Source organism: Schistocerca nitens, chromosome 7 (genome assembly GCF_023898315.1).
Source record: "Schistocerca nitens isolate TAMUIC-IGC-003100 chromosome 7, iqSchNite1.1, whole genome shotgun sequence".
Taxonomy (NCBI): domain Eukaryota; kingdom Metazoa; phylum Arthropoda; class Insecta; order Orthoptera; family Acrididae; genus Schistocerca; species Schistocerca nitens.
The window spans coordinates 120676189-120687398 of NC_064620.1; the positions used below are offsets into that span (position 1 = coordinate 120676189).

Sequence of the window (11210 nt, forward strand, 5' to 3'; positions counted from 1 at the left end):
CCGCACCAACTCTGAACTTAGAATATTTTCAGGGCGCCATATCTCGCCCATTACCTCACAAACTGAACCCATTGAATCACGAGCCAGTTGTCGATAATCATTCAGAATGCTCGTTTGTAATTACCTATGGTTTGTAAATAAAGATATCTGGTATCTTCTTGCGTATAAATGGTTCACAAAATGACACTGCTGATGTCCTGTCTAGAGTGGAAAGCATCTCTTCACCTGTGAATGTCGTCAAACTGGCAGCAGCACAAAATGTCAAGGAGTAGGGTACAGTCTGATATGTAGAGTCTGATATACAGTGAGGGCATGTTCTTGCATCATGCATCTAAAGTATCTAGCTGCTTCATAGGCTGCTAACAGTTCCATATAAAATTGTGGCCAAGAGCACTGCTTCTCTGTGACCTTCTTGGAGAATAAACCCAAAGGCTGCCAGTGCTCACTTATGCTCTGTTGTAGCTTACCACTGACAGCATGGGATGAGGCATCTGCAAAAATTGCTAGTGGGGCATCAGGAATTGGATGTGAAAGGGAAGGAGCCCACCTGAGGCTCATCTGGTGGGTTTCAAATGATGCCTGCAGTTATTCAGTCCAAGCAAGAGGCATGAAACCATGCACTCTGGTGCCGATGAGGATGGATGTGGAAGGAAGCTGGCCGTGCCCTTTCAAAGGAACCATCCCAGCACTTGTTGTTGTTGTGGTCTTCAGTCCTGAGACTGGTTTGATGCAGCTCTCCATGCTAATCTATCCTGTGCAAGCTCCTTCATCTCCCAGTACCTACTGCAACCTACATCCTTCTGAATCTGCTTAGTGTATTCATCTCTTGGTCTCCCTCTATGATTTTTACCCTCCATGCTGCCCTCCAATGCTAAATTTGTGATCCCTTGATGCCTCAGGACATGTTCTACCAACCGATCCCTTCTTCTAGTCAAGTTGTGTCACAAGCTCCGCTTCTCCCCAATTCTATTCAGTACTTCCTCATTAGTTATGTGATCTACCCATCTAATCTTCAGCATTCTTCTGTAGCACCACATTTCGAAAGCTTCTATTCTCTTCTTGTCTAAACTATTTATCGTCCATGTTTCACTTCCATACATGGCTACACTCCATAAAAATACTTTTACTACTTTAAATGTGTCATTTCCTAATCTAATTCCCTCAGCTTCACCCAACTTAATTCGACTACATTCCATTATCCTCATTTTGCTTTTGTTTATGTTCATCTTATATCCTCCTTTCAAGACACTGTCCATTCCGTTCAACTGCTCTTCCAAGTCCTTTGCTGTCTCTGACAGAATTACAATGTCATCGGCAAACCTCAAAGTTTTTATTTCTTCTCCATGGATTTTAATACCAACTCCGAATTTTTCTTTTGTTTCCTTTACTGCTTGCTCAATATACAGATTGAATAACATCAGGGAGAGGCTACAAGCCTGTGCCACTCCCTTCCCAACCACTGCTTCCCTTTCATGTCCCTCGACTCATAACTGCCATCTGGTTTCTGTACAAATTGTAAATAGCCTTTCACTCCCTGTATTTTACCCCTACCACCCTTAGAATTTGAAAGAGAGTATTCCAATCAACATTGTCAAAAGCTTTCTCTAAGTCCACAAATGCTAGAAATGTAGGTTTGCCTTTCCTTAATCTATATTCTAAGATAAGTCGTAGGGTCAGTATTGCCTCACGTGTTCCAATATTTCTACAGAATCCAAACCGATTTTCACCGAGGTCGGCTTCTACCAGTTTTTCCATTCGTCAGTAAAGAATTCGCATTAGTATTTTGCAGCTGTGACTTATTAAACTGATAGTTCAGTAATTTTCACATGTGTCATCACCTGCTTTCTTTGGGATTGGAATTATTATATTCTTCTTGAAGTCTGAGGGTATTTCGCCTGTCTCATACATCTTGCTCAACAATGGTGAGTTTTGTCAGGACTGGCTCTCCCAAGGCTGTCAGTAGTACCAATGGAATGTTGTCTACTCCTGGGGCCTTGTTTCGACTCAGGTCTTTCAGTGCTCTGTCAAATTCTTCACGCAGTATCGTATCTCCCATTTAATCTTCATCTACATCCTCTTCCATTTCCATAATATTGTCCTCAAGTACATCACCCTTGTATAGACCCTCTATATACTCCTTCCACTTTTCTGCTTTCCCCTCTTTGCTTAGAATTGGGTTTCCTTCTGAGCTCTTGATATTCACACAAGTGGCTCTCTTTTCTCCAAAGGTCTCTTTAATTTTCCTGTAGGCAGTATCTATCTTACCCCTAGTGAGATAAGCCTTTACATCCTTACATTTGTCCTCTAGCCATGCCTGCTAAGCCATTTTGCACTTCCTGTCGATCTCATTTTTGAGACGTTTGTATTCCTTTTTGCCTGCTTCATTTACTGCATTTTTATATTTTCTCCTTTCATCAATTAAATTCAATATTTCTTCTGTTACCCAAGGATTTCTACTAGCCCTCGTCTTTTTACCTACTTGATCTTCTGCTGCCTTCACTACTTCATCCCTCAGTGCTACCCATTCGTCTTCTACTGTATTTCTTTCCCCCATTCCTGTCAATTGTTCCCTTATGCTGTCCCTGAAACTCTTTACAACCTCTGGTTTAGTCAGTTTATCGAGGTCCCATCTCCTTAAATTCCCACCTTTTTGCAATTTCTTCAGTTTTAATCTACAGTTCATAACCAACAGATTGTCGTCAGAGTCCACATTTGCCCCTGGAAATGTCCTACAATTTAAGACCTGGTTCCTAAATCTCTGTCTTATCATTATATAATCTATCTGATACCTTTTAGTATCTCCAGGATTCTTCCATGTATACAACCTTCTTTTATGATTCTTGAACCAAATGTTAGCTATGATTAAGTTATGCTCTGTGCAAAATTCTAACAGACGGCTTCCTCTTTCATTTCTTAGCCCCAATCCATATTCACCTGCTACGTTTCCTTCTCTCCCTTTTCCTACTGTCGAATTCCAGTCACCCATGACTATTAAATTTTCGTCTCCCTTCACTACCTGAATAATTTCTTTTACCTCATCATACATTTCTTCAATTTCTTCATCATCTGCAGAGCTAGTTGGCATATAAACTTGCGCTACTGTAGTAGGCATGGGCTTCGTGTCTATCTTGGCCACTATAATACATTCACTATGCTGTTTGTAGTAGCTTACCCGCACTCCTATTTCTTTATTCATTATTAAACCTACTCCCGCATTACCCCTATTTGATTTTGTATTTATAACCCTGTATTCACCTGACCAGAAGTCTTGTTCCTCCTGCCACCGAACTTCACTAATTCCCACTATATCTAACTTTAACCTATCCATTTCCCTTTTTAAATTTTCTAACCTACCTGCCCGATTAAGGGATCTGACATTCCATGCTCCGATCCGTAGAATGCCAGTTTTCTTTCTCCTGATAACGACGTCCTGAGTAGTCCCCTCCCGGAGATCGGAATGGGGGACTATTTTTCCTCTGGAATATTTTACCCAAGAGGACGCCATCATCATTTCACCATACAGTAAAGCTGCATGCCCTCGGGAAAAATTACGGCTGTAGTTTCCCCTTGCTTTCAGCCGTTCGCAGTACCACAACAGCAATCCTGTTTTAGTTAGTGTTACAAGGCCAGGTCAGTCAACCATCCAGACTGTTGCCCCTGCAACTACTGAAAAGGCTGCTGCCCCTCTTCAGGAACCACACGTTTGTCTGGCCTCTCAACAGATACCCCTCTGTATCGTTGAGGCACGCAAGCCTCCCCACCAACGGCAAGGTCCATGGTTCATGGGGGGGGGGGGGGGGGGGGGGGGGGTCCCAGCACTTACCTGGAGCAATTTAGGGAAATTGCAGAAAACCTAAATTAGAATGGCCAGATGTGGTTTGAACCATTGTCCTCTTGAATGAGAGTTCAGTGTGTTAACCACTGCATCACCTCGCTCGGTGCTTTCCACTGGTTTCCAGCTAATAAACTGATTTGTAATCCCAATAAAACCCAACGACTCCTAATGGAAATGTCAAAGGAAGTAGAAAATAAGTCAGTAAACCTTCTATACATTTACATTGACTTCTTCTCCATTAGGAGCAACATATCAGTAGAGTATACAAAAAATAAATAAATAAAACTTTGGTGTCATAACCCATTTTGAAACTCTGGGATATAGTGAACTTTGTTTATTTTGGGGTAACCTACTTTGGAATGTCCCAGTCACATGTGTCATATGGTATGATTGTATGAGGACTCTCCCCTCACATCAAGAATATTTTAAAAATACAAAAAAGGGTCTTATACACAATATGTGGAACAATGTGTGCGGAATGCTGTCGTCCTTAATTCAAGGCTCAGAATATTCACAACTATAAATTTATACATCTATGTATCTGTGTTCTATATTAAAAATTTCATAATTTGCTGCCAGGAGATAAATTCCTGAACACAACACCAGAGTTAAGGTTAATTTAGATATAACATGTCACATGTTAGCAAGAACCAGAAATTCTCACTAAGTGCACCCATTCAAAATTTAAAACAAATTACCAATCTACGTCAGTCTATGGACCTAATTTTTTTTTTAAATTAAGTGGTATGGCTAGCTATCAGACTACCCATTTTACGACATTAAAGAACTCTTTGAGATGCCTGAGGAGCGTCTTAGCATTTGACAAATTTTCCTATAGTTTATTGTATCACGAAGTGCTGTGATTATGTCTTCTGTAATTAAGTCCTGTGTAATTATGAACTGTATAGTCTATACAGTCCTGCAAATGGTCCAATCCGTAATATATTATAGTATAGCTTATTGACAATAGCCCTTAAAAATTTTCCTGTAATGTGTTTTATTATTACTATGCTTAATATGTATAGGATAATTTACTGACAATAGTTTATATTTCCTTATTATGTATGTATTAATACATCTTATAGTATACTTCAATGGCAAAGCCTATTTCCGTTGTAAAAGGATCGACGGTTAATAAAATTTCTTGATTCTTGATCTCTCCCTCTCCCCCTCTATGTCCACCCCCCCCCCTCTATTCTGTCTATTTCCTCTTCACCCCCCCCCCCCCCCCCTTTGTTGATTTTGAGCCAATTTTGTTATAGCCAATGAACCCTTGGTTGGGAACTGAAGTCGTTTCAAATAAATAGTTAAAGCGGGTGGGATCATTGGTATTCGGGAAATGAGAGACCTCTCCTACTACTAGATCTGTGAGGACCATGGCTTCAACGACAGTATTTTGCATAGTTTTAGACTGCAAATGGGTTGGATTACAAAGTTTCAGACAATTCAGATTCAGTAACCATAAGCCCGTAAACCATAAATAAAGCTTTCATTTTTGGCTCTAAGCACTATGGGACTTAACATCTGAGGTCATCAGCCCCCCCCCCTCCCCGTCCCACCCTTCCTTTTTGTGTTAAAATGAAACAGACTGCAGGGAAGAAAGCAAAACAGCAGACAGCTGTGCACACAATTTTTGTTCAAAATTGTGTGGAAGGAGAAAGAATATATAATGGGAGAAAATTGGCCCAATGGTTTAAATGTCTATTAAAACTAACTGCAAGAAAGAAAGAAAGAAAACTATGGGAACCATACCTACAAGTGCCTAGTTGAGGAATAACCTGGGTTATTATCAACAAGAAAACAAAATCATTTAAGGTTTATGTTTATTAACACAAAACGTACATGTTCAGACAACTACAGCAGCAGAGAGGTGATACTTTCATTGAACTTTTCAAAAATAGGGGAAACAGGAAATGCGCAGTCTTTCATTCACCTGTGCTTAAGTAACAAGACATGCCGAAGAGCATGCATTTAGCAAATGTCACAAATGAACGCAATATTACCCGTCAAATGAAGAGCACTGTTCATGCCACCATCTCCCACACTTAATGCACTACAGCCAGTCCTCTGGCAACACCAAAATCTATGCTCTCTACTCACAGCTTTCAGTCTTTTCCTTACAGCAGACTCCAAAATGTTCAAATGTGTGTGAAATCTTATGGGACTTAACTGCTAAGGTCATCAGTCCCTAAGATTACACACTACTTAACCTAAATTATCCTAAGGATAAACACACACACCCATGCCCGAGGGAGGACTCTAACCTCCACCGGGACCAGCCACACAGTCCATGACTGCAGCGCCTTAGACCGCTCAGCTAATCCCCGTGCGGCTTATAGCAGACTCCTTCGTACTAATAGCAGCAGCAATCTTTGTTTGCTTTCTCCAGTTGTCTGGCCTCATTGGGCAGCTCTTCAGTTTATATGAGCTTCCTGGCCGATTTTTGTATTTAATGTATAAATTTACAGTTGTGCCCTAAAGAGGAGACGCACGCAATTTTGTGACATTAGATGCGCACTCCTACCTACAGAAACAAAAATGTCAACTGATGGCAGCACACGTCACATTTGCAAAACATGTGGATGCATTATGGTAGACTGCAAGCCAGCCTTTCAAAACACAATCAAGAATTAAAGGCTATTGCTCGTGTATTCTGTGTATAACATATGCAAGAGTACCAGAAAAGAAAGCGATTCTTACCCGTTTCACATCAGAAAAACAGGATTTCTTTACTCAGCTTGTATGAGGTGTTTCTGATACAAATCTGAACACAACTGTGTCAGTGGCCAGCTGATCAGTTTTGTCAACTGTCAGGACCACAAGCTGTGCTCTCTTTGTAACTACGCACTTTTTGGTACATTTACCCTAAATCGCACATTTTCACAGCACACTATTAATTTGTTAACTGTCATGCACTATCAGACGACACGGATGATGAGATAAATAACAACTTGAATGCTGATTTGGAGGACATTATTGACAGACTGCCATGACATTCGATCTGTTTAGTCCTGGGTGATCTCAATGCACAAATTGGAAAAGAAAATGAATATCGTCCCACAATTGGGCTGAAAAGCCTACACAAAGTGGCCAACGATAACGTGTTAGGTTGATAAATTTTGCTGACCTTAGAAGAATGATAATTAGTGGCACCTACTTCTCACAGAAAGAGATACATAAAGCCACATGGATATCGCCAAATGGTAAGACGAAAAATCAGTTTGATCATGCATTGGTGGATGTAAAGCATTGTGGATGCATCGAGCAAGTATGAATGTACTGTGGTGCTGATATGAATTCAGACCACTTTTTAGCTGTTTTGAAGATTTTTCTAAAACTCTCTACAAAATGACACAGGAAAAGAGAAGGAATAGTTAATCGTGATAAAGGCAAACTTTCAAATGAACAGGTAAGACAGTGGTACCAAGATAGAGTCACTGGCTCGCTTTTGTCAACAGAGGCCCCGGATAATGTAGAAGGAATATGGACACAATTGAAAAAAAAAAGGTTCAAATGGCTCTGAACACTATGGGACTTAACATCTGAGGTCATCAGTCCCCTAGAACTTAGAACTACTTAAACCTAACTAAATTAAGGACATTACACACATACATGCCCGAGGCAGGATTCGAACCTGCGACCGTAGCGGTCGTGCAGTTCCAGACTGAAGCACCTAGAACCGCTCGGCCACAGCGGCCGGCCACACAATTAAAGGAAGAGGTTATAAAGAGTGCATAGGAAGTAATGGATGACAACCTAAACCCAAAAACAAATTGTGGTTCAATGATTAACGCCAATTAGTTGTTAAAGATAGAATGGAGAAGAGATTAGAGTGGTTAAATCACCCATCAGAAGATACACAAACAACATAGGCCTACTCAGAAGTGAGATGACTGACTGACAGGCTCATTAGAAGGAAGAAAAGAGAATAAGGGAAGAAACTATTAATGGCAGTTGAGGAATCTAAGAACACACCGCACTACTTTTTCAAGGTGGCAGGTTTTGCTTGAGGCAATTATAAACAGCAAACTTTAATCCTAACAAATGAAGAAGAGAATGTGGTACCTCCTATGGAGCAAGCAGATCAGCTTGGAAAGCATTTCAGAAAATTGCTAAGTGTAGAAATTCCAGAAGGAAGTATAGAACAAGAATGAAAATTAAATACAGAGGAAGAGGAAGTACCTGAACCTTCAATGGAAGAGATAAGAACAACTGTAGAGTCACTCAAAAACAAAGTGCCAGGCGGTAGTGGTATTAGTGCAGAACTAGTTAGAAACGGAGGGGATTTTATTGGAGACTAAGACAGCTTACTGTCAAAATCTAGTCATCAGAGGAGATCCCGGTTGAATGGAATAGAGCAATTGTATGCCCAATTTTAAAAAAAAGGAGATGCCACAAAAGTGGACAATTATCGAGGAATCTCGCTACTTCAGATAGGCTATGAAGTCTTAATCTCCTTGTTACTTAGTTGCCTCAAACCTGGTCTATAAGAGTTCATAGGACCATAACAATGTGGATTCATGGCAGGACGCTCAACCATAGATCACATATTTATGCTACACAGCTAATGGGAAAGTACTATGAATCTGATAGAGAACTACACCTCATATTTATAGATTTCTGACAGGCCTATGACAGCATTAATCGGGCAGTATTATGGAGGATAATGCAGGAGTTAGGCATCAGAAGAAAATACATCAAAATGAATGACTATGGAGACTGAAACGGAGGGTAAATTACCTTTCCTTGACGTCTTGGTGAAGAGAAGGGCTGACGGCACACTAGGTCATGGGGTGTATCGGAAGACAACGCACACTGATCTGTATTTGCACGCAGACAGCTGCCACCACCCTTCACAAAGGAATGGGGTACTTAAAACTCTAGTACATACGGCGCGCACTATCTCTGACGCAGAGAGTCTACCCCAGGAATTGGAACATCTGAGAACTGTATTTCGAAAAAATGGGTACTCAGAGTGGCAGATTCAACATGCTTTCCGACCAACCACTGCAGCACAACCTGTTGAGATGGATGAAGTCACGAGGGAGGAGGTAGGCACTGCATTTATTCCATACACAGGCGCACTCTCGGGGAAAATCGCCCGCATTCTGAAGAAACACCGGGTCGGAACTGTGTTTTGTCCTCCAAATAAAACTCGTGCACTGGTGGGGAGCGCCAAAGATGACCTTGGTTTGAGGAAGGCCGGCGTGTACCAGATCCCGTGTCAATGTGTCAAGTCGTATATTGGTCAGACGATGCGTACCGTCGAGGATCGATGCCGTGAACACCAGAGGCACACTCGACTGATGTATCCGAGCAAGTCGTCGGTCGCTGAACATTGTTTGTCGGAAAATCACGCCATGGAGTATGACCGCACGAGGATTCTGGTACAGACGTCGAGATACTGGGACAGCGTTGTTAGAGAGGCCATCGAAATTCGCACCAATGACGACCTCATAAACCGTGACTGTGGCTATAATCTTAGCAAGGCTTGGGAACCAGCGATTGGGTTAATCAAGAGTAAATCGAGCAAACGTATAGTTGTGACGACCACGGTGGACAGAGCCATCACACCGACGTCATCTCAGACGCCGTCGCAATCTGTTCCACCGCGCGACCGTGGCGCGGGGCGCGGACGGCGGAGTGAGCGCGCCGCGGGCGGAGGGTATTTAAATCGGCCGCCGCCGCGACCGAACCCAGTTCCCTCTGAGCAGCCATAGCGTACGGATCTCCGTGCCGGCACGTTCACAGGAGCTCAGTCCGTCAGTTCACCTGATGATGGCGACATGTATGATCGCCGAAATATTCTGCCCGTTGGACACTATAGACCGGCAGCACACCCGTGGATATTTTGATTATCCTATATATATAGTTGAGCACTAGCTGTCGCGCGGTTCCAGACTGAAGCGCCCAGAACCGCTCGGCCACATTGGCCGGATATCGTGTAAAATCATTAAGCAAATCGATCAAGAGATTTTTGGTAAGAACGTTAAACAGTTTTGTCCTTACGTACTAGTATAACTTAAAAATTTAGCTACTGGTCCAGCTGCTGCTTATTTGTTGGCACAACTAATGGGAACTGTGCCTTGTGCAATTTTTTTATATGCGGCACTTTGAACGAAAATGTTCCAAACATTTCGACGTTTTATCTAGAATTAAGAATGTGTTTCAGATTTAGCACTTCTATCTTCTTAGCAGCTATCTTCCTTCAATTACCAGGAATGAGTATTGTAACCCAACAATAATGACGACTGAACAAACATGGAAACAACTTGCTGAGATAGAGCCGAAGACTGAATTGGACATCGAAATATAACCTCGGTGATCTCAACATATCTCTGATTAGAATTTGTGTGAATTTTTCCTATCTTGTGTCTAAATTTTGGAATATTATAAGCAGTGAAAAATTCCTAATGCTTATGTATTGCTTAATATATGGGTTAAATGCGAGTACACCATGCCTATTTATTTTTCTCTAACAGTGTATCCAACGTCACAAGTAGCTGGATGCAGCTGTTGTAAGCAGTAATTCCTTCCACAATTCAAAACATTTCATTTTACGCGTGTAAAACACTAACAACCGTCAGTACGCGCACGCTCCCCCTACCTAATCCCTATTTGACAGCCGCTGGCTAGACCTATGCAGTACGGCGTGTTAGTGGTGGCGTATTAACAAGTGAAGTCTTACTTCGGCGATGGCGTCTGGAAAGTTCCCGAACTCGAGCCTGTCGAGCAGTCCATTGCGATCGGCGTCTAGCTTGCGGAACAGCCGGTCGGCGTCCCAGGAAGGCGGCTCGTGCCTGGACGAGGGCGGACCTGCGAACCCACACCACCACAGGGCCACCACGGAAGCCAACGCGGCCGCGGCCACAGCGCCAGCTGCAGAGGCCCGCAGCTCCATCGCGACTGAGTCCGAGGTGCGAGCAGCGCTGCGCGTCAGCTGGGGCATGCAAGGACACGCGGCCGGCGGGGAGGGGAGGGGACAACGGACTCGCCTTTCAGCTTCCTCGAAACTTCCGCCTACAGCCACGTAACCAGCGCGCCCGCTCACGCCTCCGTCAACACCTCTAGCCATCCGGCTGGGTCACAGTTGCTTCGATATCGGTGGATTCCACCGACGACCGACGTCGGCCGGAGACCGCCGATCGTTTCAAATCAGTACGCCAGTACGTGCGCGGTCACACTACAGCCGATCTTATCTCTCGAACGTACACACATCGGACGACAATCGGTGAAATTCAAATCGGTTTGTTTTCCTCGGTCAAATCGATCGATGTTCTCGCTCACGAAATATGGAGCGTGATAAACTGATAAGTTTAGGCCAACACAAAATGAGTTTGTGGCATCCTGAGGATGAAAATACGCTACAGGCCAT

The 11210-nt window shown here is 42.9% G+C and overlaps 1 protein-coding gene across 1 annotated transcript in view; it reads right to left on the reverse strand.

The window, feature by feature from the left end:
• Positions 1-10736, reverse strand: part of LOC126194772 (selenoprotein N-like) — a 145112-nt gene extending 134376 nt beyond the window's left edge. Inside the window, exon 1 of the mRNA XM_049933061.1 lies at positions 10524-10736. Within this exon, the coding sequence (XP_049789018.1) occupies positions 10524-10736 (213 nt within the window). The remainder of the gene's footprint in view (positions 1-10523) is intronic.
• Positions 10737-11210: the final 474 nt, after the last annotated feature.